The sequence below is a fragment of the Leucoraja erinacea genome, chromosome 17, assembly GCF_028641065.1.
Source record: "Leucoraja erinacea ecotype New England chromosome 17, Leri_hhj_1, whole genome shotgun sequence".
NCBI lineage: Eukaryota > Metazoa > Chordata > Chondrichthyes > Rajiformes > Rajidae > Leucoraja > Leucoraja erinaceus.
Window position 1 is genome coordinate 13,711,613 of NC_073393.1, and position 26,173 is coordinate 13,737,785.

The 26,173-nt window shown below is 43.0% G+C and overlaps 1 protein-coding gene and 1 long non-coding RNA gene across 3 annotated transcripts in view; one reads left to right on the forward strand and one right to left on the reverse strand.

Annotated features, from left to right (window-relative positions):
• mbtps1 (membrane-bound transcription factor peptidase, site 1) overlaps nucleotides 1-18,267 on the reverse strand; it is an 85,938-nt gene extending 67,671 nt beyond the window's left edge. The window contains exons 1-4 of one of the 2 annotated variants that reach the window (XM_055648590.1): nucleotides 18,167-18,267; nucleotides 7,366-7,884; nucleotides 6,210-6,467; nucleotides 4,537-4,740 (exon numbers count right to left, since the gene is read on the reverse strand). In XM_055648590.1, the coding sequence (XP_055504565.1) occupies nucleotides 4,537-4,740; nucleotides 6,210-6,467; nucleotides 7,366-7,513 (610 nt within the window). In that variant the 5' untranslated portion in view covers nucleotides 7,514-7,884; nucleotides 18,167-18,267. Of the gene's footprint in view, nucleotides 1-4,536; nucleotides 4,741-6,209; nucleotides 6,468-7,365; nucleotides 7,885-18,103 lie in introns of both variants that reach the window. The other variant, XM_055648589.1, reaches the window with a different exon arrangement.
• Nucleotides 18,268-18,383: 116 nt separating this feature from the next.
• On the forward strand, nucleotides 18,384-20,362 carry LOC129705156 (uncharacterized). Its single transcript, XR_008724860.1, has 2 exons — nucleotides 18,384-19,313; nucleotides 19,693-20,362. It is a non-coding gene; the product is annotated as an uncharacterized LOC129705156 (long non-coding RNA).
• Nucleotides 20,363-26,173: the final 5,811 nt, after the last annotated feature.

Consider the following 26,173-nt stretch of genomic DNA (forward strand, 5'->3'; position numbering starts at 1 on the left):
TTAGTTTGAAATGTAACACCACAAGGGATTCAAAAATTAAAAGGCCAGATACCAGAAAAACTATAGACAAGCTTTTTTCTCTTCAAGGCAGTTGCAAACATGAACAATTTGACTGATGGCTCTTCAATGAGTGACACTTTGAAGACAATCAATGAAACCCATTCTGCTGGAATATAACACTAGCATCCTCACAGAAAACTCAATTCTTCCTATGTTTTTTTATATAAATTAGCATAGCCTTGTTTGGCACAAAAACCAAGTTACTGTAGCTACAACTTAAAGATGGGCTAAACATCGGAGAAAAGGTGAGCAATTTCTTTTTCAGGAACCTCACTCCACTTATCTCCCCTCTACCCAGTGTGAGCTGACATTCCTTCTTTTATGGCAGAGTCCAACTACTGCTCATAATGCAGTAATGGCTTGGGTTTAATGCAATTGCAGTCCAAGTTTTGTTTGGCATTGCTCATCACCTGGAAAGAAACAGATACAGGACCCACAAGCAATTAAAACATTACTTTGTGGCTAGTGAGGAGACAACAGTGGTGGAAATTTGAACCAACCTACCCAATATCAAAGATGGGATATTGCAGACCACCAGCCAACAGGGGCACACCGAATAGGATCTCAAATGTTGAGTTTGCAAACGTTCCTTATGACATGGTGGGTTTTCACCCAAGTGCTCTAGTTTCCTCCCACATCCCAAAAGCTTTGTAGGTCAATTGGCACTAGTGTACAAGGGAGTTGTAGAATCCGAGAGAAATGTGGGGAGAATGAAATAAAAGTGGATTTGTGTAAATTTGTGCTTGTTGATTTGGCTGGACAGTGGGCTGAAGGGAGCGTTCCCATGTTATGCGATTCTATGAGCTTTATTGTTGCTAGCTGCAAGGCAGCAATTTGTTTGACAACCATTGCCTGACGATAACCAAAATGAAACTTAAAGCAAATAGATGTTAAATAGCAGGAATAATCTGTCAAACCTTAACAAGGAAGATCAACAAAGTACTCAAATACTGGGTAGGGATGAAAGTAAACAGGTAGCCACTAGTTTAGTTTAGAGATACGGATTTAGAGAGACGGAAACAGGCCCTTCGGCCCACCAAGTCCACGCAGATCAGCGATCCCCATACACGAGCAGTATCATACACATTACGGACAGTTGTACAGATGCCAATTCACCTACAAACCTGTATGTCTTTAGTGTGTGGGAGGAAACTAGAGTACCTGGGGGAAACCCACGCGGTTACAGGGAGAACATACAAATTCCACACAGGCAGCACCCACAGTCAGGATCGAACACAAGTCTCTCGTACTGCAACGTAGCCGCTAAATAGCCACTAAAGTAGTCAGACATTACAGTTGCCCATGGAAGGTAGTAGTGGAGGTGACAAAATTATCTGAATGGTGGGCGATTAGGAAAAGGGGAGATGCAACGAGACCTGGGTGTCATGGCACACCAGTCATTGAAAGTAGGCATGCAAGTGCAGCAGGCAGTGAAGAAAGTGAATGGTATGTTATCATTCAAGGCAAAAGGATTTAAGTATAGGAGCAGGGAGGTTCTACTGCAGTTGTACTGGGCCTTGGTGAGACCACACCTGGAGTATTGCGTACAGTTTTGGTCTCCTAATCTGAGGAAATACATTCTTGCCATAGAGGGACTACAGAGAAGGTTCACGAGACTGATTCCTGGGATGGCAGGACTTTCATATGAAGAAAGACTGGATAGACTCGGCTTGTACTTGCTAGAATTTAGAAAATTGAGGGGGGATCTTATAGAAACATACAAAATTCTTAAGGGGTTGGACAGGCTAGATCCAAGAAGATCGTTCCCGATGTTGGGGAAGTCCAGAACAAGGGGTCACAGTTTAAGGATAAGTGGGAAGTCTTTTAGGACCGAGATGACAGGTTTTTTTTCCCCCACACAGAGAGTCAAGAGTCAATTTAATTGTCATTTGGACCCCTGGAGGTCCAAACGAAATGCCGTTTCTGCAGCCATACATTACACACAAATAGACCCCAGACACAACATAATTACATTTTACATAAACATCCATCACATAGCTGTGATGGAAGGCCAAATAAACTTATCTCTCCACTGCACTCTCTGTGGAATTCTGTGGAATCTGTGGAATTCTCTGCCACAGAAAGTAGTTGAGGCCAGTTCATTGGCTATATTTAAGAGGGAGTTAGATGTGACCCTTGTGGCTAGATGGATCAGGGGGTATGGAGAGAAGGCAGGTACAGGATACCGAGTTGGATGATCAGCCGTGATCATATTGAATGGCGGTACAGGCTCGAAGGGCCGAATGGCCTACTTCCGCACCTATTTTCTATGTTTCTATGTCTGTATTTCTATGGTGAACAGAACGAGATCATAAAATCCCATATTCAAATTTCTGACTTTGAATATAAAGTCAATTACACCTGTTCTGGGACAAGCAAAGATGCAAAATTGGATTAAAAAAAATTAGAGACGCCGGTTAAACTGGTTTCAGCTCAATTAAAGTTTCTCAATCCAGCAGCAATTTACAGTTGACTAATTTACATTTTTAAAGATAATTCATTTGTCTGGGTTTGCAACACAAGAGAAAAAGGATTAGAAAGAATCAGCAATGATCAGGTGACCCTGTGCAGGATTAAACTTTTTTAAGAAAGGTACTTTCGGCCTAAAAACATTGATAAGATGACAACTAATTGCTTATTCCACACACCATATAATTACAGGTGACTCCTTAATTTGGGATAGGGGATGGTGTCCAATGCTCCACTCCTAGAAAACAGCCCACATTGTGATTTTACTGAATGCATCAAGGGCGCAATTGTCAAGAAATGAGTGTTGAAAAAAATTTACATTTGAATTCCACAAGAGCAATTTTTTAACTTCTGTACATTTCATATTTTATAAAATGACCCCCATTTTGACACAAAATAATCTTCACTAAATCTTCCCTAAAGGGCAGCACTGTAGCGCAGCTGGTAGAGCTGCTGCCTCTCAGCACAAGAGACCTGGGTTCAATCCCAACTTCGGATGCTGTCTGTGTGAAGTTAGCACATTCGCCCTGTGGGTTTCTTCCAGGTGCTCCGGTTTCCTTCCTGATCCCAAAGACGTATGGGTTAGTCGGTTAATTTGGTCTCTGTAAATTGCCCCCTAGTGTGTAGGGAGTGGATGAGAAAGTGGGATAGCATAGTGTGAATAGGTGATTAACAGTCGGCGTGGAATCATTGGGCTGAAAGACCCGTTTCCATGCTGTATCTCTGAACTAAAACTAAACTAAGTGGATTAACCATGTTTATAGAGATTAGCTATTTTACCAACAGAATGAAAATGAATGAATTGAAGACAGCTGGAAGGGACACATGAATAATCAGCAACCTAATATTTACTGATGGATCCATTAAATATTTTATATTAAAGGTCACAGAGTTTTACAGTGGATCATTATTAATGAAGAAATTATAATCAGCACAACTTAAGCCACTACACAAGCTATGTGAATAGAACCTTTTCCATGAACCATCGATGAAAAGTAAAAACTAGTAAAAGAATGTGGAAGAGATATGTAACATCCAAACCTAACTAAATTCAAAATACTTGGTTACTTTATCAGCAGCTTTCACAACTGTGGGTTCACAATATGTGAATGACTTCTGCTTGTGCTCAAATCACTCTTTAAACAAAGCATTAGTACAGCGTAAAACACCTTTTAAAAGCCAAGACCAATATGCTAGTCAAAATTAGATTCAGGTCAGATTTCCAATGTACATATGGTTAACGAGTTCCTTGCAACCAAATGTGTCTTTACATGCTTCCAAATATAGTTACTCAAGTAACGATTTTCTGAAGACATTACTGAACATTACCGAACATTAAAACTACATTTCCATTACAAAGACCCTTTGGAATTTGCACAGCTTAAATTGAAGAATAATTTATCATTGCCGCCAACAAAAACAAATTTTTGAATTATTCTGAAAATTTAATTGACGGTTAAATCTGAGCATCAGTTAACAAAAAAAGAATAGCCATAAACCTGTATCAAACATCAAATTGCCTAAATTCAGTTCAGTTCAGCTTACGATAAAATCCGATAGAACTTTATTTATCCCAGGAGGGAAATTGATCTGCTAAGAGTCATAAAACACAAGATACATGAAATTAAAGTGACAAATGTAAAAGATTGGGAATGTGCAAAGATTGGGGGGGGGGGGAGGAGTCAGTCTACCCCATGACAGAAGGGGTAGGAATTGTACAGTTTGATAGCCACAGGGAAGAAAGATCTCCTGTGGCATTCTGTACGCATCTTGGTGAAGCCAGTCTGTTGCTGAAGGTACTCCTCAGGTTGACCAGTGTGTATTGTCCAAGATGCTCTGCAGTTTGAGGAGCATCCTCCCCTCCATGACCACCTCCCATGAATCCAACCCTGCCGCCAGGACAGAGCCAGCCTTCCTGATGAGATTGTTAATCCTTCATGAGGTACAGTAAAAGCTTTTTGTTGCGTGCTAAATTATGATACAATATAACTTATGTCTTATACATACCTGTATGTCCCATTTGCCATAAAACATCTGCCTGAAGCGTCTGAGCTACTTGACGAGGAATGGCCCTCAACAGGCGTCGGCTTGAGTGCCTGCCTGTCGCATGCCAGAATCCAGAGCTCAGGGAGAGACTAGTTCTCCTCAGTGGTCTTGAAGATTGCCACTTCTGTGACCATCGACTATCATTGCATGGTGGAGCAGGGTCTGCTGTAACAAACGAGAATGCATTTAAAGTCGATGCTAAAGAGAACAGGAAAGCTTAATTGCAACAAATTTCTAAACAGTTCCATCTATAATGTTTTAGGATTTCTATCAGGCCATTCATCATTTTTTCACACATATTTCAATGGAAGATCAAATCAAAACTTGGTATGTTACTTCTGCAATTCAAAAATGCACTATTCCTGCAAATTTGTCATCTTATGTATAGCAATGATTACTGCCTCAACAGCATGGAACCCAGACATTAGCGAAAGATTATAAATGCATCCAAACCAGAACTACCTAGATTTTTTTGTATCGCTTTCAACCATGGCCCTCCAAAGTTCATCCTTTTCCCCCCTCACCTTTTCACACCCAATTCAAAATGCTCTCCAAAATGCACCTCCCTCCAGATCTCCAATTTCTCTGAAGCTGTGACATTTGGCCATAACTTGGACAAATTAAAAAAACCACTATCAAGAGATTGTTAAAAATATCAAGCCATATTGGACAATGATTTATGTATATACATATTATGTATAGTCCCAGACTTATAACATACATTTCTTGTTCAACCGTGATTGAACAAAGCAGTTCCTAATGCCTCGTCACAAGGTCTTGAAGACCACAACATCAATTTTTTGTCAGCCAGTCAGAAATGAAGGCTGTGCATATGGGTCAGATAGTCTTGTGGACAAAAATGCGACATCAATTAGGAATATACATAAACAGTTCAAAATTTGCCAAATGGATTTACAAACGAACATGTACAAATCCTAATCCAATTGGCGTCTCCTGCCATTTAACAAAATGGCTCCAATTCCTTTCAATTCCACAAAATGTACCTTTAACAGTCATTTCTGAAGATCTTTCCCAAACATTTTTTGGAAATCCTTTGACAATCAAGTCTGTCCACTAATTATATTATCTCTTCAAACATTTGTTCCAATTCATCAGACTTGATGTACCCACTTCAATTCTCTAATCAGTTGAAACGTTTCAGTCCTCAGTAATCCATTCTAAACGATCTCTAGCAATTTCTTAATAATAGCCAAACAGTCAAAACATTTCCAGCTTCCCCCATGTTTGCTTAAATAGTTGAACAACCCGGCACATCCTGGCCCAGATCTAAAGAATTTTGGATGTACAGGTTCACCATCGATTTTACAGCACCTTTTCCAGATTATTCATTTTGTCAGTCCAACAGAGCTCAGGGCCTTCGAGAGGAGTCCAACGGTACTGGAGCCGGTTGCCTAGGCAGCCGAGATATCGGCACAAAGTTGGCTTCCGAGGTCAGCCATGAGAACGGATCTGCTAGATCTGGCCAGGCCAGAGTTCCAGAGCCTCGGCTACAGGGAGCAAATTAACTTCCTTTAAGTGGTGGAATTGGAACTATCTAATCCTGGGCATTTGCCACTATTGTTTTCTATTATTTTTGCTAATTTGGTTCAATGTTAGTTGTTTACTTTACTTACTCTCAGTGAATTTGAGGGAGCGGATGACTTTTCTCTGAGGTGTTACTCGTTTAATGTGTGGATGGTCTTCCAAAGTTAATACCGTATGTCGTTGTTTCTCTTTAATTTGAACCACCTCAAAGTCACTCGGGTAGTCACTTGCAGGATTGTTACGAGGAACTATTCGCCATTCCACCACGGCCGTATTTTTCATTGCACTGGAAATAAATTTGCTCCGGGCTGTAGCGGTGAAGTAGCCCTTAAAGGCAACGATGTACTCTAGGAAGTAAAAACATTACGATCAAACATTTTAATGCACAGATACACAAACTAGTTTTGTCACTATGATCCTATCCACCAGCATTAACCAAGTACTGTGAAGTTCACATCCACTTCTAATTCCCAATACACAGAATGAGAAGAGGGTGATGGAAAACAAGAAAACTGCAAGAGAATAAACTATAATTACTGAGAGAACTGGCCTGATAGGGCAAGAATTAGTGAGAAAGAGGCACGGTGGCACAGCGGTATAGTTGCTGCCTTACAGTGGCAGAGACCCGGTGCTTGTTTGTACAGATTTGCACGTTCATCCCGTGACCTGCATGGGATGTCTCCGGGATCTCCGGTTTCCTCCCACAGTTCAAAGACGTACAGATTTGTAGGTTAATTAGCTTAATATAATTGTAAATTGTCCCTTGTGCACAATTTAGTGTGCCAGGAACGCTGGTCGGCATAGACAAGGTGGGCCGAAGGGCCTGTTTCCGCACTGTATCTCTGAACTAAACTAAAACTAGCAGCGCGAAGTACCACAAAAACAATTGTGACCTTTAAGGTGCAGCACACTGCAACAAAAATAAATAAACCTTTCCTTTTTGGGGTAGATTACCAAATTCCAGATACATTGCTTCCCTCAATTCCATTTTTCCCCAGCCCAAAAAGGTTTCAAGCTACCTAGCATTATTTTGATCCTTGCCTCCCATCACCCCACTCTAATTTAAATACTCACAGGTGAACTGTTACATTATTCAAATGCTTTGCATTCAACTCCAGACCCTGTAAAAATAAGGCACTTACTCCTGCGAATCCACAACCATATGCTATTTTAATACATTGTGTCTGTGCATTTGACGTAAATATTAAAATAGTTACTTACTGAGAAATTAGAATATTTGCTTACCATGTTCAACATTAGCGGAGGCGTATTCCAACTTCAGAGTCAAATGGGTACAGTTTGGACAAATCTTGTTCCGCAATTCTGTACCAAGTCGTCCCCCACTGCACAATACAACCACTACCAACAATAGCCAGGCACACTCCAATCGCATGGTCACAGAATCCTAAAATGTTGCCAAAGACCCAGAAATCCAATCCGTTTTATGGCGTTTACAAGGGTCAGTTCATTTTCCTTGCTGTAAAGGTTCTCATATTGGAGTTCAATTTGCAAGAAAAGTTTGCAAAATAGACTACTATTGTTTTCATGATATTGAAAGAATTGTTAACAATGCAGCCCAGTTCAGAGGCTATCATTTCTTTCTTCGCTTCTTCTCCATGGCACCCCACTATTGCAATCACCAGCGCTGAAGGACATGGATTGAAGATTCCATTTGTAAATGAGGGGAGAAAGAAAAAAGATTGAGGCAGGAGCAGCGAATTCTGGAGGAAAATCCACCAAGTGTAGCTTGACAGTTGACTGATTCTGTTGGAATGGTAGAGACATGAGAAAAAGATCAGTCTTTTGAGTGGAAGAGAAAACAATACATCAACAAAAGGTACGCAATTACTTATATCTACCCTGCCAAGTTTTCTTATGAAGACTTAAAGGCATTATAAAAGTGACGACAAGAGATTGCAGATTAGTTTAGTTTAGAGATATAGCATGGAAATGGGCCTTTCTGCCCCCCCCGGGTCCACACCAATCACCCATTCACAGTGGTTTGACGATACCCCATTCCAAAAACATTAGGGATAAGTTTACACTTTCACATATAAACCTAGATTTACACTTACGACCCTGATGACTGGGTTGAGTCCAAAGGTTTCCTGGATATCATGCAGCTGGGCCCAGCACTAGGTAAGTTCTTTAGACACATTACCTAGGATCACGTTGACTCCAGCATGGCAAGTCCCGTTTTACCTTCAATCTCAAGCTACAACCTCTCACCAGAGGAAACCATATTACTCTATTCAAGTAATTTATGGTCGTCTCAAGGATTTCCAGGAACTGTTAACAAGCTTATTGGATAGCTCAAAAATTGATGATTTGGGCAATTTGTTGTGAACAATGTCAAGAATAGCAGACTTGGCGATCACAAAGCCATTTGCAAGACCAGAATTTAATGAATTATCAGACGTCAGCATTCAGAAGTCGAAGATTTATCACTCTTTAAATTGAGATGGTTGTAATTCAAGTAATGAACATGCAAAAGGCAAATTCACACTTTTTCAGCAAGCACAAGCAGCTCACCACTGCACAAGCAAATCCGGCCAATTATATTTCAGTTTCTAGCTAAAACCAGTCATGATGGGCAGGCAAAGACCATCAAACAGCATACTTACTCTGTAGCAACAGTCACAGCATGTACAGCATGCTCATTTAAAAAAGTATACAAGAGAAAAGTAAAAGCTTAGATACACAAAAATGCTGGAGAAACTCAGCGGGAGCAGCAACATCTATGGAGCGAAGGAAATAGGTAACGTTTCGGGCCGAAACCCTTCTTCAGACCTTTTGGGCATAAACTGATTTTTATTTCTCATCAACATACAGGAGACAATATCTCATGGGGACAGCATTAGCTGCAAATTTTGTGTCTGATACATGTTTAGATGAGACGTTCTCTTGCATAAATGCATAAAATTCAGAAAGGCTTAAAGGATGGTTGTTGAAAGGCTCTTTATCTTGGCAGGAAAAATCTAAGGAAAGGGATTGGCCTTCAGGAGCAAATTTAAAAAATCTAGAAACTAAGAATTACAGGGGCCGTGGATTTACAATCGGAGCCTGCGATCCCTTGCCTGGGATCGACACTCCAACCGCAGCCTGCGATTTCACCATCGAGGAGCTCGCAGTCTTGGGTAGAGACTCATGTCGGGAAGCTCCAAGTCGTAAGAGGTTTGACCAACCCTGACTTGGGGTCCGATCGCCTGTCGCGGGGGGCCGGGATCTCCCCAATGCGAGAGCTTGATCGCCCCGACGCGGAGGGCCCAACCGCCGGCTACAGGAGCCAAGATCGTCCCGTCAACAGAAGGCTCGGGGAGGACAAAGAAGGGAAGAGATTGAACTTGAAGAATATGGAGGAGTCACTGTGGTGGATGTTTATGTTAAAATGTATTTTGTGTCAATTGGTGCTTTTTATTGGTATGACTGTATGGCAAATCAAATTGCAAAACATACTTGTCTAATAAAAGTATGATTACGATGAAATCCATGTTAATCACATCAAACACACTGCCCTCAATATATTTAGTTACCTCTTCAAACTAGGCAGACAAAATCTCCCACCCACAAATCTGTGTTGGTTGTGCCCAATAATCCCTGCCTTTCCAAGTATACATTAACCTGTTAACTAAATCAAGCTGTCAGGTATCTTAAAATGTTAAAGTCTTGTCAATTTTTACCATCTCATAAATATATTCCGACTTAGTAGCCGAGGCAGAACAACGCGGCTGGCATACCCAAGTGCTCCCTGGAGAGGTTGGTTGTAGTGGGTTTGTAGCCATGTCAACAACCAGACTCCTGAAGGGAATGGGTGTTCGAGGACAGGCCTTCCGGCAAGCCGTCAGAGGCTGCCCAGCGAAGCAGCAACTGGCTGTGGCTGAAGAGGAAGGACTCCAACTGGGCTGCAAAATGACCAGCAAGAGGGGTAAAAAGGAGGGGAGCGCACCTGGGACGCCAGGTGTTGCTGGTGAGCCCTCTGGAAGTGTTGTGGGCCTATCAACAAAACACCAAGGAAGGAGGGTGCCCACCTGATGACCCCAATGAAGTTTTTACCCCTACCCCCACTCAGGATAGTAAGAAGGTGCCAATTATAGTAGGGGTTGTAATATCAAGTCTTATAAGCTCAACTGAAAGTTTTTTTGGAGTTATTGTCGCAGAACGTGTTGAATGGGTCAACACTTGAATGTATATAAAACCACCCTTAACTCTAAAGAAGCTCACACTAATCAGTTCAGTGAACCCCTTGTATGGCAGAGGACATCACGTTCGATTATAAGTGAAATGTATTAAAATATTAAGATATAATTAAGATTAATTTAAATATGTTTAAACTCATTTACACCTTATTGAGGCAGAAAAACATCATACACCTGCCCTTCTTCATCACAGTCTTTCCTCACCATTCAAAGGAAATAGTTGATCCTGCACAGCCATAATTTCAATTCAAAATAGTGCTCAGCTTTCTCATCTGTGCATTCATGGAGCACAGTATTCCTGTCAATTGTAATCAGTTGTGAAGTCCCAACCCTACACCTAGTTACAAGAGAATGGGCCAGATGCTTCATAAAGATGATTCAGCTTCCAACAGTACATCCAAGTTTTTATAACTGCAAATTAAAAGAAGTCTTCACTATCCTTGCCTTACATGTCTTTGTTTGCCAATTAACTTAAATCATTACCCTTTAGTTTCTGACCCTCCTTCGATGAAAAGATACCCTCCAATTACTTGAAATTCTCAAGGGTTTTAAATACATTTTATTACATCTTTTTAATTATCTCTGCTATAAAAAGGACAAGCAAATTCAGTCTGACCAATCCTCGACCCGAAACGTCACTCATTCCTTCTCTCCAGAGATGCTGCCTGACCCGCTGAGTGACCAGCATTTTGTGTCTACCTTCGATTTAAACCAGCATCTGCAGGACAAGCAAATTCTACTACTTTGGTGCCATCTTAAAAACCTCTCCCACTTTACAATCCCTTTGAAATACCCAGAATTGCCCCAAAAGACTAGTCTGAGAGATAGTACCAAATAGGTTTAATAGAATGGCACCAAAGTAGTTCGCCAGCTGGGACCGAACTAGTTATTTAAAAGCTTAAAGGGGCTGTCCCACTACGGCTACCTAATCTGTGAGTTTAGAAGAGTTTGCCCTCGACTCAAACTCGCAGCATGGTCGACACATGGTCCTAGGAGGTCCTATGAGGTCACTGGAATTCTCCTTCATGCTCGAGGGAAGTTCCCGCATACAGTTTGGTCATGGAAATTTTTTTGGAATGTTGAAATATTTTCCGCGAGTAACAATTGGTTGGCAGGGTTCTTTTTAACTCGTAGTGCAGTGGAGTGGGGTCACTATGTGGTTACAGGCAGTCGAGGGCAGCAGTAGGCAATCTCCTTCGCTGATCGGGCATTTTAATTGGCTCATTGGAGTGTTCAGGACCAAGGAAAACCGACCGGCTCTCTAAAGGTCTCACCGTGCACTGTGCAGCTGTCTTTTACCTTTCTGTTCATCGCGGGTGTGCATTTCAGACAGCGCTCCCCCGCTTTCCCCGGCCTTTGCAATGTGTTTGTGTGTGTGTGGTCGGTCGATCCAGCTCGCGGTTTCATCGCTGACAGTCGATCCAGCTCAAGGTTTTCCAGGCGAGTGCCCTCGAGCTTGAAGGTCGAAGACACTCTTCTGATCTCGCGGATTAGATCGCCGCAGTGGGACATCCCCTTTAGAAGAACAGTCTTTGATTTCATATCAATTATCATTCTGCTGCTGCCACCGCTGATCCTCACCTGCACTCCAGCTGCCCGTGGGCCATGACAATTGATTTCACCAATCCCCTGGCCACCAGCAGGCTGGGGCTGTCAACTCACTAGGATTCCAGGCCCAGTTCCAGACCGAGTCTGAAGAAGGGCCTCTACCCAAAATATTCTCCAGAGATGCTGGAGAATATTCAAGGTTACTAAAACACTTTATGTTCTTTGTGTATTAACTGACAGCCGCAGTTGTTTGTTTCTACTACTTGCATAATGATAATACCGTACCCAGTTATAGTGGAAAATCAGCATTAATAGACACCATTCCCCCCTCCCCTCCCCCCCACCCCCGGTCCGTTATAACGAGGGTTTACTGTATCAGAGATCATTTGTTTACTTAGAAGCAAGCAGGAAAGTATAGTATCCCAATCAGAGGACTCAAGGCGTAACGTTGAACCACAGTGGGTTAAAAGAAAAAGCAACTGGCCCATTGAACTTAGCATGGAAAGCAAAGACTTTTATTCAACCTGAAATTACATGAGCTTGTGTAGCAAAACAAAAAGTTCACTCATAGATTACAACAGTGACTCGAAGATGTCCAAAAGGTTGCAAGAAGGTTGTTTGCAATTATACTCTTCCCCACTTTGAGCTATGTGGACAAAAGTTAAAATTACAACACCTGAAAACATCCATTATTTCTAAAGTTCATTAATAACAGAATGGCTCACACCTTCACATCCTGTTGAACAGGACAGAAATGCCTCACCCACTTGGCAATGACAGCAGCCAAGGAAATAATGATTAACAGATGGTTACTTTAAGAGCTGTTGTAATTTACCATCCCCATAAATCACTTGGCCAAGATTTTTTTTCACTCCAGATTGCACCCACATTTAAATAAAAAGATGCTGAAAATCAAACAGAAAAACTTACACAAATCATGGCAAAGTATGTTTTGGCCCTAATCTCCCCAATGTTAAAACTATTATCTAATAACAAGCCAGTTCCAGTTTCCCAACCCTCCGGAGATTATCTGCAGTACATCAAGAATGCTACATTGTCATACGCATCGAAAATGGTACAATGAAATGCTTACTTGCAGCAGCAAAACATGTCTGCAAGCATAATACTCTACTCATAGATAACAAACAAAAACTTAATTTATAACTCCAATACTTGGATACAGGAGTTATGGTACTGGACCTGAAATCAAAAAAGTGAGTATAACAGTCAATAGCAAAAAATAAAACATGTAGTATGCAAACCACAACTACAGGAAAAAAAAGTTGCAAGATTGGTCATAGAAACTAAGTTAATTATTGCCATCCTTAACCTATCTGGTCTAAACTCAGTCCATTTACTTCAGCAGTGGGCTAGCAAGCTATTCAAGTTGCAAGAGCAGCAAACTTTTCTCGCAGAAGCCAGGAGACAACTGCTATGCTCTTATTAAATCTGTGCGTATTTTGTGGATAATTAAACTGTTAAATGTTACTAATATTAACTGTTAAAAAGATCCAAAAATATTTCACTTCTAAGTCTAGATCGAAATTAATTGCAAAACAAAAACCTTCTAACCACCTTTTCCAAAAAGAATTAAAATAGACATTCATGAATTATAAAAAGAGGGGAAACTGCACATTTATTTTGAGCTTGAGATACTCAAAAACTCAGGCAGGATCTTGGGAGGGTATGGACAGGCAATGTTTCGGGTTAGAACCCTTCTTCAGGCAGAGGAGTGGGGAGAGGGGGTGAAGGCTGAAAAGAATGGTGGGTGTGGGACAAAGCTGGGCATGTGATAGGTGGAGCTAGTCTGAATATGTGTATCGACCTGAAAACTCACCTATTCCTTTTCACCTGAGATGCTGTCTGACCAACTGAGTTACTCCAGCTTTTTGTGTCCATCTTAAGTGATAGGTGGATACACGTTGGGGGGGGGGGGGGGGCAGGGGGGGGGGGGATTGGTGATAGGCAGATGGTTGAAGTAAGTGACAAAGGCTGGAAGTGAAAAAGGGTGTCAAATAAGGAGAGGAAGAGCGAAATGTAACGCTAGAGGGAGATATGAGGGTGGAAGGAGACAGGGGAGAGAATGGAAAGATGGGACAAAAGGAAAATGAAGGATTCAATGGATGGGAGATGAGTGTGCAAAGATGGGGAAAAAGAGCAAGGTTCAGAGATGATGGGATCAATGAGAGCATGATGGGGGCATGGAAGAGAGGGTGCGCCAAGTGATTACTTGAAGTTGGAGAACCCAACATCCTGCACAAGCAGAATACGAGGTGCTGTCTCTCCAGCTTGCATGTGGCCGCACAATGACAATGGAGGTGGCCAAGGGCAGAAAACACTATGGAAATGGGATGTTAAAATGGTTAGCAACTCGAAGATCCAGGGCGACGCGAGTTCAAGTGTTCAGAGAAATAATTGCTAAATCTACACTTAGTTTCGCCAGTGTAAAGGAGGCCACACAGGGAGAATGGAATGCAGTCGACAAAGTTTGAAGAGGGTCGGTCCAGGGGACAGACTGACGTCTTCTACAAACTGACGACTCCCACAGTTACCTTGACTACACCCCCTCCCACCCTGCTTCGTTTCAAGAATGCTATTCCCTTGCCTTCAATTTCGCCACCTCCTCTGCACTGCTCTCAAGATGGGACTTTCCAGTCTAGAACACCAGAGATTTCCTGTTTCTTCAGTGAACATGGTTCTCCCCATGCCAATGTGGATAGAATTCTCACACGTCTCATCTGTCCCCTTTCTTTGCTCTCAACCCTCTCCCCCCCCCCCCCCACACAGAACAAGGGTAGAGTTCTCCTCGTCCTCACATTTCATACCAACATCCACATCCAACACATCAGTCTGCAATATTTACTCTACCCTCAACATTATCAATCACATCTCCACCCCTTTCCATAAAAACCACTCCATCTGCAACGCATTGCTCCTTCCCACCAAACTCGCCTCCCTCCCCGTATTCCCTGAAAATACACATGTAACACCATGCCCTTCACATCCTTCCTCACTTCCATCAAAGGACAGTGAAGATAGTTAACAAAAATTATAGTAGCACCGTGATCGACTGAGGAATGCTAAAAGTGCGAGGTGTTGCATTTTGGCAAGTCAAACCAGGACATAGTGAATGACAGCCGTGGGGAATATTGCAGAGCACAGGGATCTACAGGTACATAGTTCCCGGAAAGTGGTGTCACAGGTAGATAGGGTGAAGGCAGGTTTTGGTAGATTGGCTCTCATCAGTGAAGGTATTGCGTATAGATGTTGGGACGTTGTGTTACAATTGTTCAAGACGTTAATGAGACGGCATTTGGAATACTGCATTCAGGATAGTTGGAATATGGAATAAGCTGCCAGGGGAGATAGTTGAGGCAGGTAAAAAACAACATTTAAAAGACAATTGGACAGGAGGTGTTTCGAGGCATGTAGGTCAAACACATGCAAATGGGATTAGTTTCGATGGGGCATCTTGGTCAGCATGGATAAGTTGGGTTGAGCGGCCTATTTCTGAGCTGTATGGTTCTATGACCAATGATCCCCGCAGCCCGTCCAGGTGAGACATGTTCAGATGTACCTATTCAAACCTCATCTACTGCAGCCGATGCCCCCAATGAGGCCTTTTTTACATCAGCGAGACCAGGCGCTCGCACTCTGCCCGCCAAGACCTGCTGGACCTTCCAGTTGTTAACTATTTTAGCTCCTTCCCCATACAAATCTTTCTGTCCTTGGCCCCACCATTGCCAGAATGCAGCCATATGCAAACTGGAGCAACAGCACCTCATTCTCCGCTTGAGTAGCTTAGTGCTGAATTATCCACTTACAGTGCTGCCTGAGCTGCTGAGTTCCTCCAGCAATTTGTGTTTTGCTCAAGATTCCAGCATCTGCAGTTTCTTGCGATTCCATTCATTTCTTTAATTCCAATTGCCCTATTGCTTTCCATACAATTCTAATGTTGATAATCGTTGTCTGTCAAAGTTCTGTTGTCCTGATCTGGTGAAAAGTTGAGTGAGGGGAAAAAAAAGTTATCACTGCCGACCAAGAGGAGAAGGTATTTTTGAGAGCTACTAGTACCAAATATTCTCAACAACTACTGAAAAAAAATAACCAACCACTAGAAGTGAGATTACTGACAGAAAATGTTAAAATCTTTAATTTGCATTGTAAAAACAGATCAAAGCCCATATAGATACAACACAAATATTACATTTTTATAAAACATAATAGCCCCCAAATGTCAGACACCAGGAACTTGTATTACACCGATTGAATTAATTAAGAGAATAAATTGAGAACAGCAAAGGGATGTTATAGTTGAAGAAATTTTAAAACTGTACAAACCCAACACACCCCAGACGGCCTGTAACAATGGCATAGTCAATCATTTTGGTTTTGGGCCAGACATTGGAAATTTCAGCACTACCAGCAGCCCAAGTCTTTGACAGGCAACGGGGTGTTACATTTCTTGTAACATTGAAAATGTAGCATTTTGGATGAAGGGGTGGTCCAGGAGGAGAAAAACAAAAATAAATGTTTTTACAAGTGGGCCAGAATTAGAGGAGAGAGGATTGAACAATGACAATGAGAATTTAGTTTAGTTTAGAGATACAGCGCGGAAACAGGATCTTCGGCACACCAAATCTGTGCCAAACAGAGGGACGAGGGGGTGGAGAGGGACGGGGGGGGTGGAGATGGAGAAGGAGGGGTGAAGGTAGATAGGGAGGGAGCAGCTCCCTCCTCCACATCCCTTCCCCCTTCCCGGCATCTCCCTCAACCACCCCATCCCCACCTCCTCATTTCCCATTCCCTGCCCCAGGACCTAACCAGGTCACAGAGCAGCTCCAGGGCCTGGAACTCGGCTTGGTTCTCGTACTCGATCCGGACCTGGCTGTTGTCTCCAGCCGTTAGCTCGGCCACCGCCTGGGCTAGAGCGCAGGCTACGACGTCATCTCCGGGCTCGTCCCTGACCACGGACCCAGGCTCGTCCTTGGTTACAGTGGCAGCTTCATTCTCGGCCCCGGTCACAACCACATCCCAAGCCCCGAGCTCGGCCCTCACTCCAGCTCCACCCTCCCCACCGGACGTCAGCAGCCGCCACAACGTGACGCTGGAATGCCCCTCCTTCCCGGAGTGTCCAGTCGTGCCTTGCGAGTGCATTGTGATGTCAATCGTTTTTTTTTCCAGAAATGGGCAAGTTTTCGGGCTGTTTTTAAAACTTTAAACAATTAAAAAGTTCAGAAATATAGGTGGGAATGTGACAGGAAGATGTTTACTACCTCGACGGGAAAAATGCGAGTAGAATGTGTGAAACTGGGAAGGCTGTGGCCTAGAATTTGGAAGAAAATAGGAATGAACCAGATTGTGCCCAGATGACACACATACACACACACAAACAAGAGAAGAGTTTTTAGTAATATAGATAGATGAGATAATTCTTTTAAGAGGAAGTAAAAATACACAAGATACCTTTACCATTCTAAATGAGATAAGTAAATTGGTGGTCTGGAGGCAAAAACCAAAAAATGCAAAAAGTGGTTAACACCAATTTGTTCTTGTAGCAACACAGTAGATAGTGTTGTACCTCAATATATTTCACAACTGAATTCATTCCATGTCAGCTCTAGAAACAGCTGGGAGCCGACCCTTGAAAGTTTCAAAGCACAACCAATCACCTAGATTATGTATTTCGTGTTGCAGTTTTCATTACAACCGCCATTCATTCGTCATAAAATAAAACATAGATCTTACTAATATTAAAAACACAAAACACGTGATTATTGCCCCTTTTTGTTTTCTTTAAATAGGCACGTTTTTTTTTTTGCAGCGTTGGTTAACATAACGAACCGCAAGTATCGCAACAAATGAACAATATTGCTTTTAAAAAACTATGGTCAATAAATACAGCACCGCCTTGTGCAGTTAACTGCCCTGCCTGAGCAACAAGAGTAAGGGACACAAGGAGGGTCATTGTGAGGCCGAAACCCTCCTTGTAGCCGCCGCTGCCACCAACACCACCGGGCTCATGAACCGACAAGGCCTCTCTCGATCGCAGCATCAGCTGCAACGAGAGAGGTTGCAGAAAGCAGCGAGGCAGGAGGTTCAAGCCCCCAGCCTGGCTGGCTCTCCCTCCCTCCGAGGGCCTAAAGCGCCCAGTCCCCGAGCAGTCCCTTTAACTAGTGGGCAATAACAAGGCCCGCGTCCCCATAGACTGCAAGCGCACGGCATCAATCGGACATTACCACGAAGCCCGTGAACAAGAGGCCGAAGCGGTGCAGTCCGGTCAGACCCAGCTCGACCCTCACCTCCCAGCGGCTCCAACGACGCTCGAGCAGCGCTGACAACCGCTCGCTGACAACCCCTCGGGACGGCCCGCCCCCTCCGGGTGATTGACACCGACCCGGGCCAACCACCGCCACGGGCACGTTGGTCTAACGGCGCTGTGGGCCAATTGGAGTCGCCCGCTGAGGTGACGTGATCACGTTGGGGGAGGGGGCCGAACCGAGCCGACGGAGGCAGTTCTCGGTGCCGCCACACGGGGCGCGGGTTTGCAACGCCTGGAGCAGCCAGTTGCTGCATCCGCCCTGGCGCTTCTCGCAGAGGGCCGGCAGACAGGAAAAAAGCAGAAAAACACTGAGAAAACTCAGCAGGTTAGGCCGCAACTGTGGGAAGAGGGCGTCCGGAGAAGGTGGTGCAGCGGTAGGGTTGCTGCCTCACAGCGCCAGAGACCCGGGCTCGATCCTGATTACGGGTATTGTCTGTGCGGAGTTTGTACATTATTCCCGCGTGGGTTTTCTCTGGGCGCTCCAGTTTGCATACACACTCAAAAGGCGGGTTGTAGGTTATTTGGCCTCGTTGTAAATTGTCCCTAGTGTGTAGGATAGTGTTAATGTGTGGGAATCGCTGATCGGCACAGACTCGGTCCGAAGGGCCTGTTTCCCCGCTGTATCTCTAAACGAAGAAGCCACTTCGTCAGAATCTTGATGAACTGTAGGGGGGGAAAGGAGAAGGGGGTGGTTACATCTCGGATAAGATTTTAAAAAAACTCCATGGGGATAAGCTGCAAACATGCAAAGAAACAGGTTTCTGGAGGAACTCGGTGGGTGAGGGAATATCTGTAGATGAGTCGTGGTCTCTTGTGTATTTAGAGATGCAGCATGAAAACAGGCCCTTCGGCACACCGAATGTATGCCATCCATCGATCAACCTATTTCTATGTTATCTCATTTTCACATCCACTATCTGCCCACAAGGATCAATTTACAGAGGCCTATTAATCAACAAACCCACATGAGTTTGGGATGTGGGAGGAACCGGCGGAAATTCCACACAGACAGCACCTGAGGTCAGGAATAACCCCGGACTCTGGCGCTCTACCAGCTGTGCCACTCCTGCCTTAAAAGTTATCTGGAGCAATGAGAGAGTGAGAACATAGTCAGAAGATTGTAGGAGGTCTGATGTAGAAGTTGTGAATTACAGAGCAGGAAGACATGCCCAGCAGAAAAAAAGTCAAACCATTATCGTAACCAAAAGTTTGTCTTGCTCAAGATCCTAACATCTGCAGTTCCTTCTGTGGCCTGAGTCATTATCATAACCTGAGCAACTCAGCAGATCAGGCAGCTCTGGAGAAAAGGAATGGGTGATGTTTTGGGTTGGAACACTTCTTCAGATATCAAGTTCAGGATCACCCCTGCAGACTGAGTACAATCTGCATTTGGCTTCGAGGAGACCACATTGTGAACACCGAATACTAGAATGGAAGAAGTGCAAGTGAATCACTGCTTCATCTGGAAAGACATTTTAGGTTTGTTTTCTTTGACCTGTCGGGCAGGTCTTCCTGTTTTATGCTCCTCAGTTAAATCTTCACAGTTATAACGGAAACATCAGAAACCTGGCAAGATATTCTAGTAACTGAGGTGTGGAAAATGAGCATGCTTAAGCTATCTGCAACTAGTGAATCAGAAAATCATGTGAGTGGAGTGTCATGTTTAAGTATAGCAATGCTTTGATAGTTTCAGCCCTTCATTTGGTCACGGCAACAGGTTTCTAAGCAATTGCAGCGTTTCTTGTATATGGTGCACCTGGCCACCTGCTGGTAGCTGGTGCTGCACAGCAGAATGGTTATATTATGGTGCCAATATCGTTGATTTAGAATAAAAATTAACAATGGTGATCACAAAATTCCTGTATTTTCATCATCCCAACTAGTTCACTGATGTCTTTTACGGAAGCAAGAAAAAGGATGCTGATCCGAAAAAGTTATCTGTCAATTGACCAGCACTGTGGTGCACCTGGTAGAACTGGGTTTGATCCTGACCTCATGTGGAGCTTGTGTGATTGACTTTTTAGTTAGTTTATTATCGTCATGTGTACCGAGGTACAGTGAAAAAAATGTTTTGTTGCGTGCTAGCCAATCAACGAAAAGACAATACATTACAATCAAGCCATCCCCAGTGTACAGAAGAAGTGCTGCTGTGGAAATAAAGATTTGAAAGAATAAAGTGATTGCAATGTATGATAGCAGATCCCCTTCTGGGACCAGCACACAAAGAGTCCCCTGGCTTTGGCGCCATCTTTCCAGGTATTGCCTTCTCCTCAAATTATCTAGCAAGCAGCAAGGTTAAATAACAATTAGAGAAAGGGCACAGTGCCTGAAGTCCACAGCATCTGATTAAATGAACATAAGTGTGAGCTATTCATAGTATTGACTTGCAATGAATGAAGGATAGATTTAGCACTGGATAGATCCAACATTCATCAGGTCTGTGGAGTCGATACCCAAAACATCCGTCTCCTTGATTTCTTGTGTATCTGACTCCGACCCCGACCCCTAGGTATAATAATTCTAAATCTGCTATGATGACATTACACAAGATAGCATTTCATAAGAACTACATGAATCATCAGGCTACCTTTTAAACCCATGTCCTTAAAGTTTTGAGTCTAATGGTTGTAGCTATGCTATTGTGGCTTTTTTATAGTTTATTATTGGAAAAGAAATATGATTCATTATGCTAAAATAGAAAAAAAAGCATATAGGACTTTGACAAAATTAAAATTCCATTGAATTAAATCAAAATTAGAAAAGCATTACTCCAAAATTTATTAAACTAAAGACACAGGTATGAGCTAAATTATGACCAAAATTTTTTATCACGTGCAAGAGAAATTAAAACTTAATGCAGGTAGTTAAGTTTGCCACAAAAGTACATAGCTAAAATGTATTAATACTTGTCCTTAGGAACAGAATTGTTTCTGCCAGATCCACTTTCATTGAAACCCTTAAATCTGATTTAATTATTTTCAGTGCAGAGAATAGTCTCTCCACGTTGATCCGAGTGGGTGGTATGGCTGTTACTATCATAGCTGCAATTTTTTACTATTTCGAGATAAGCAAGGATGACTTCTTGTACTGTAAGTTAAGATGAGCGATTATTTTTCTCTACTTTTAAACCACCAAGAAATTCTTGCTTAAATTCCATTAGTTTAACATCAAAAGGGTGTCTTCGCAAGTTTAAACAGGAACGCTTTACTCTCGACTGTTCAATTTTATCTAAATACTAGACTGTGGGACCCATTGGGTCCCAGCATCACACGGGAGGGCTGGTCCCCCAACGCAATATTCCACCTCTCCACCAATTCCAATACTTGGTGGCCAGTGGGGGGGGAGGGGGCTTTCTGGAGCACTAGTATGGGTGTTGTGGGCTGAAGGTACTGCTTGCCAGCTGGCTGGTATGGACATTGAGGGCCGAATGGAGTCTTGGGCAGGCAGCTCACTCACGGCTGGTGGGCTGACAGTTGACTCATGGCTATTCCTTGAAATTCCATTTCGAGCAGGGTGCAAGGCAACCAAATTTTGCAGTTTCTTACCACTTCAAGCAGGGTGCAAGGCCACCAAATTCAAGTGCAGTTTCATACCATTTCAAGCAGGGTGCAAGGCCATTGCAGAGACTGAGCCACGCCCACACTTCTGGGTTTTATAGTCCCTCCCCCTCCCACCAGAAGGGGCGTGGCCTTCATGGTGTGATTGACAGGAGAGAGAATTTCAACATTTTTTAAACACTAATAACTCTTATTTTTCATTGATGGGAAAAATCCTCGGCACCTGGTCAGCGGAGGGGGACTCTGAGTAAGATGGCCAAAAATCTCAGCTGGACGTGATAGTGTTTTTTCTAAAATCAATATAAAGCGCAAACAGAAAGTGGTCAAGATTAGACTTAATTATATAGAAGGCAAGGCAACTTAAATTAGGCAAGGCAACTTTAATTAGGCAACACAGCTTTAGCATTTCCAAACTAAAGGCAACACAGCTTTAGCATTTCCAAACCAAAGGCAACACAGCTTTAGCATTTCCAAATTATATTTTCAAACCACATTAAGGGCACTGACAGGTCAGTAAAACCACTCACAGTTTAGTAGAAATGTGTTCAGTGTTATTCACAGCTCAGACCGAGAGAAGTGACCCTCTCGCTCCCCCATCTTGCAGAGACTGACTAAGGCACTCAACACTTTGGGGTTTTATAGTCCCTCTGGAAGGGGCATGGCCTTCAGGGGAGAAAATCTCAACATTTTTTAAACACTAATAACTCTTTTATTTTTAAATCGATGGGAAAAATCCTCCTGTCCTGCGCAGCGGAAGGGAACTCTGAGTAAGATGACCAAAAATCACAGCCGTAAGTGGCAGCGTTTTTTCTAAAATCAATATACAGAACAGGAAGTGGTCAAGATCAGACTTTTAGTAATATAGATTTTGCAAAATCTGACACTTCATCATTTGAAGAAGATGATAAGGATTCGGTACTCCCATCTTCATTTTGTGGTTCTGTCTTTTCAGGTAGTAGCCCTTTTATCCGAACTGCAACATCACAGAGGGCCTCTTTTGCTTTAGTAGTTTGATCTTCGCTCAACAAGATTCGGTTCATTGGATCTACGTAGACAGCAGCTAACAAGATCTGATTTTCAAGTAGCAGACCCTGTCTTGACGATACAATTCCTTCATTAATTAATCCTCCAGCTTTGGATAGGTGAAATATTAAATTTTTCCACTGCCATAGGAATGTGCTAGGAATTAAATCCTCTGCTTGCAGCTTTTTGGTGACTGCATAAGGGTGAGCAAGCAGAGCTTCTAATTGTGATGCCAACCTCCATTGACTTTTAGTCAGTAAGACACTGGAATTATCAATATCTTCTAGAAAGGGTTTTAGGTCATCAAACGCTTAACCATCATATATGTGCTGCCCCAGCGAGTTGCTTGGTCCAAAATAGTTCCCTTTCCTGCACTGTGCAATTAAAAATTTGCTGGCTGCAGCATCACAGGCACATGGACTCAGACAACATACAAAAATATAAATTATATATCATGTGGCAAGGCAACAAGCCCTTCTTCAAACGACTGCTATGCTGACAAAGATGCCAGTTCTAAATTAGTCCCATTTACCCACATGTGGCCCATATACCTCTAAACCTTCCCTATCCATGTCCAAGGTTGACAAAAATGCTGGAGAAATTCAGCGGGTGATGCAGCATCTATGGAGCGAAGGAATAGGTGACAGGTTATAGGAATAGATTTTGGGTCGAGGAAGAGACGGAGACAGTAGGCTGTGGGAGAGCTGGGAAGGGAAAGGGAAGTAGGGAGAAAGCAAACACTACCTGAAATTGGAGAAGTCAATGTTCATACCACGGGTGTTAACTACCCAAGTGAAATATGAAGTGCTGCTCCTCCAATTTACGGCGGAACTCACTCTGGCCAACCAACGATCTCCCAGTGGCTCAGCACTTCAACTCCCCCTTACCATTCCGAATCCCACCTTGCTGTCCTGGGCCTCCATGGCCAGAGTAAGTTCCACCATTAATACCCTGAGATCAGTCCTTGTTCCAACCATCTCTGCCATGTCTGTATTCACCTATTACCTACCGGGCATTGTCCTGCCCCTCCTCTCTTCCACCTTCACCCCCTCCCCTAAAAGTCTGAAGATAGGTCATGATCTAAAACGTCACCTGTCCATGTTCTCCACAGATGCTGCTTGATCTACTGAGTTACTCCAGCCTTTTACATAAACCAGCATCTACAGTTCCTTGTTTCTACCCTGACATCCATCTTTGATAAGAAACCAGAATGAATCAAGGAAAGAGAGAACATATAAATTTGGAGTCAAAGTAGGGGGAAAAAAGATAAAATTGCTTTAATGCTCTTTGGGATTTCAACCAAGAAAAATCAAACATGTTCTTGATAAGCAAAGAAAGGATGGCATAGATGAAGTTCGAGCAGGTGCATGTGAACCTCTGTGTCACCTAACCACCCCCATCCCAGGTACTTTTCCCTGCAACTGCAGGAGATGTAACACGTGTCCCTATACCTCCTCCCTCACATCCACCCAGGAATGGCAGCAATCCTTTCAAGTGAGACAGAGGTTCACGTACACCTCCACTGACCTTATTTACAGCATCCGGTATTCCCAATGTGGCCTCCTTTACTTCGGTGAGACCAACCTCAGATGAGGCTTCCATTTTGCCGAACACAAGGACTACAGGATCCCCAGTTGCTAACCATTTTAACACCCCTGCCCACTCCCATCTTGATCTCTCTGTCCTCAGCCTCCTCCATTGCCAGAGGGAGGCAACATGGAAACTGGAGGAACAGCACTCGTATTCCACTTGAGTAGCTGAAAACCCAACGATATGAACATTCAAATTCTCCAATTTTGGTAATTAATCTAGGAACCCTCCCTTACCTGTATTCACCTATCACTATTGGTCCTGCCTCTGCTCTCTACCAGCTTTCTCCCCATCCTCGCCCACCACAAGTAGTCTGACGAAGGGTTCTCACCCAAAATGTCACCTCTACACTTTCTCCAGAGATGCTGCCTGATCCGCTGATTTACTCCAGCACTTTGTGTCTATTTATGTGAACTAATACTTGCAGTTCCTTGTTTCTGTCTTGATAAGTAATCTTTCAATGTTTTCTAACTGTCAAACAAACGGCTGCTTTAACCACAGGTTTTGTTCGTTTGTAAGCCATGGATAACATGGAGTAGCTGTTAATTAATGTTTTAAGCACAAGATTTGCCTGAAATAAAATTCTGTGATTGTAATTTACAGCTTTTCTCAACATTTTTGGGGAAAAAATCAAACTCATAAATCAGCACCCAATGAGGCAACCCAGAAATCAATTGATGCAAGTTGGAAATTACTTATCAAATGTACATGCTCAGTGTATAAGTATTATCCATCCAGAAAAGGAGTTTTTAGATTGAACTGCAGGTATGGTGAAAGGTAAGTAAGACATCAAAAGACACAAAAAACAAAAAGTACTCTAAATAATGGTTGTGTATTATGCGTATTAAAACAAATAATACATTGCTTTCTGCACTGAATCTTTCAGTTACTGAAAAAAGATGGACATGGACCATTCTCAAACTATGTTTTGAATGTTTAAGAGAGAGTTAGATAAAGCTCTAGGGGCCAGTGGAGTCAAAGGATATGGGTAGAAGGCAGGCACAGGTTATTGATAGGGGACGATCAGCCATGATCACAATGAATGGCGGTGCTGGCTCGAAGGGCCAAATGGCCTCCTGCACCTATTTTCTATGAATGTTATTCATTCAAAAGCATTACTGGCATTATCATTATTTATTGTTCACCCATAATTGCCCCTGAATTGAGGAGGGTGCTAAAAAGGATGCACACACAGCGGTGCAGCTGTTAGTGTTGCTGCTTCACAGTGTCAGAGACCGCAGGTTAATTCCTGAACTCGAGTGCTGACCATGCAGCGTTTGCATGTCCTCCGTGTATTTCTCCAGGTGCTCCGATTTCCCCCCACATCCCAAAAATGTGCGGTTATTGGCCTCTGTAAATTGGTGTGTAGGGGATAGATGTCAAAGTGGGATAACATAGAACAAGTGAGAACAGGTGACCGATGATTGGCTTGGACTCAGTGGGATGATTTCATCATCTCAACCATCTGGGTGGGTTTGAAGTCACAGGTGCCCGACCGTAACTAACCAACAACCCCTGCTGCACTTACAGAAATAAAAAATTATAGAGCTTGTACAACCCGTATTACATCTCCACATTTCCAATATATTCCACTACCTGCATCATTTGATGCATAAGGTGGCATTGTCCCAACTCGTCTCTGGACCCTTCTGACCTTACAGTTGCACCATCTACTGGTGGAAAAACGCTATTGCAGGCATAAGCATATTGGGATCTATTGAAAGAAATAATAACCTTAAGGATACATTAAAGCAACAAAAAATAACTGATATACATCTGGAGTATTGACATTTTATCATTTTTAATGTGATCTCCAG